The following is a 401-nucleotide window of genomic DNA, read 5'->3' on the forward strand; positions in this document are numbered from 1 at the left end:
TTCTAATTGAACATAAGTTCTCAAAACGTACGTATCAAAGTATTAGAAACATAGGCAAAGAAAATAACTGTAAATTATATCCATCCTATAATAATGTTGTAAAAGCTAAAAGACTTTGTTATCCACCACGTACTGACATCACGATCAAAGAGAATTGTGCTGAAGTAAAATTACAAAGTATACTAGATCACACGGCACAACATATTTTATTACTGCAAAGGGAAGTTATTGGTACTTTAAGCATTGAAAACGTTAAAAATTTGCATCTCACTTGTAAGTGGGGTTGTGAAGGGAGCTCTGGGCACAGTGTTTATAAGCAGAAATTCAACGAAGCCGGCATATCAAATGAAAATGTGTTCTTCACGTCATTTGTGCCATTACAACTTGTTTGTAAAGACGAA

At 33.9% G+C, this 401-nt stretch overlaps 1 protein-coding gene across 1 annotated transcript in view; it reads left to right on the forward strand.

Moving 5' to 3' along the window:
* The window catches only part of LOC116851966, an 8,956-nt gene that overhangs the window by 4,065 nt on the left and 4,490 nt on the right, over positions 1-401 (forward strand). The window contains exon 3 of the mRNA XM_032831899.1: positions 55-361. Within this exon, the coding sequence (XP_032687790.1) occupies positions 55-361 (307 nt within the window). The remainder of the gene's footprint in view (positions 1-54; positions 362-401) is intronic.

Source organism: Odontomachus brunneus, unplaced genomic scaffold (genome assembly GCF_010583005.1).
Source record: "Odontomachus brunneus isolate Ranch 3 - 2012 unplaced genomic scaffold, Obru_v1 Obru_scaffold_197, whole genome shotgun sequence".
Classification (NCBI taxonomy): Eukaryota; Metazoa; Arthropoda; class Insecta; order Hymenoptera; family Formicidae; genus Odontomachus; species Odontomachus brunneus.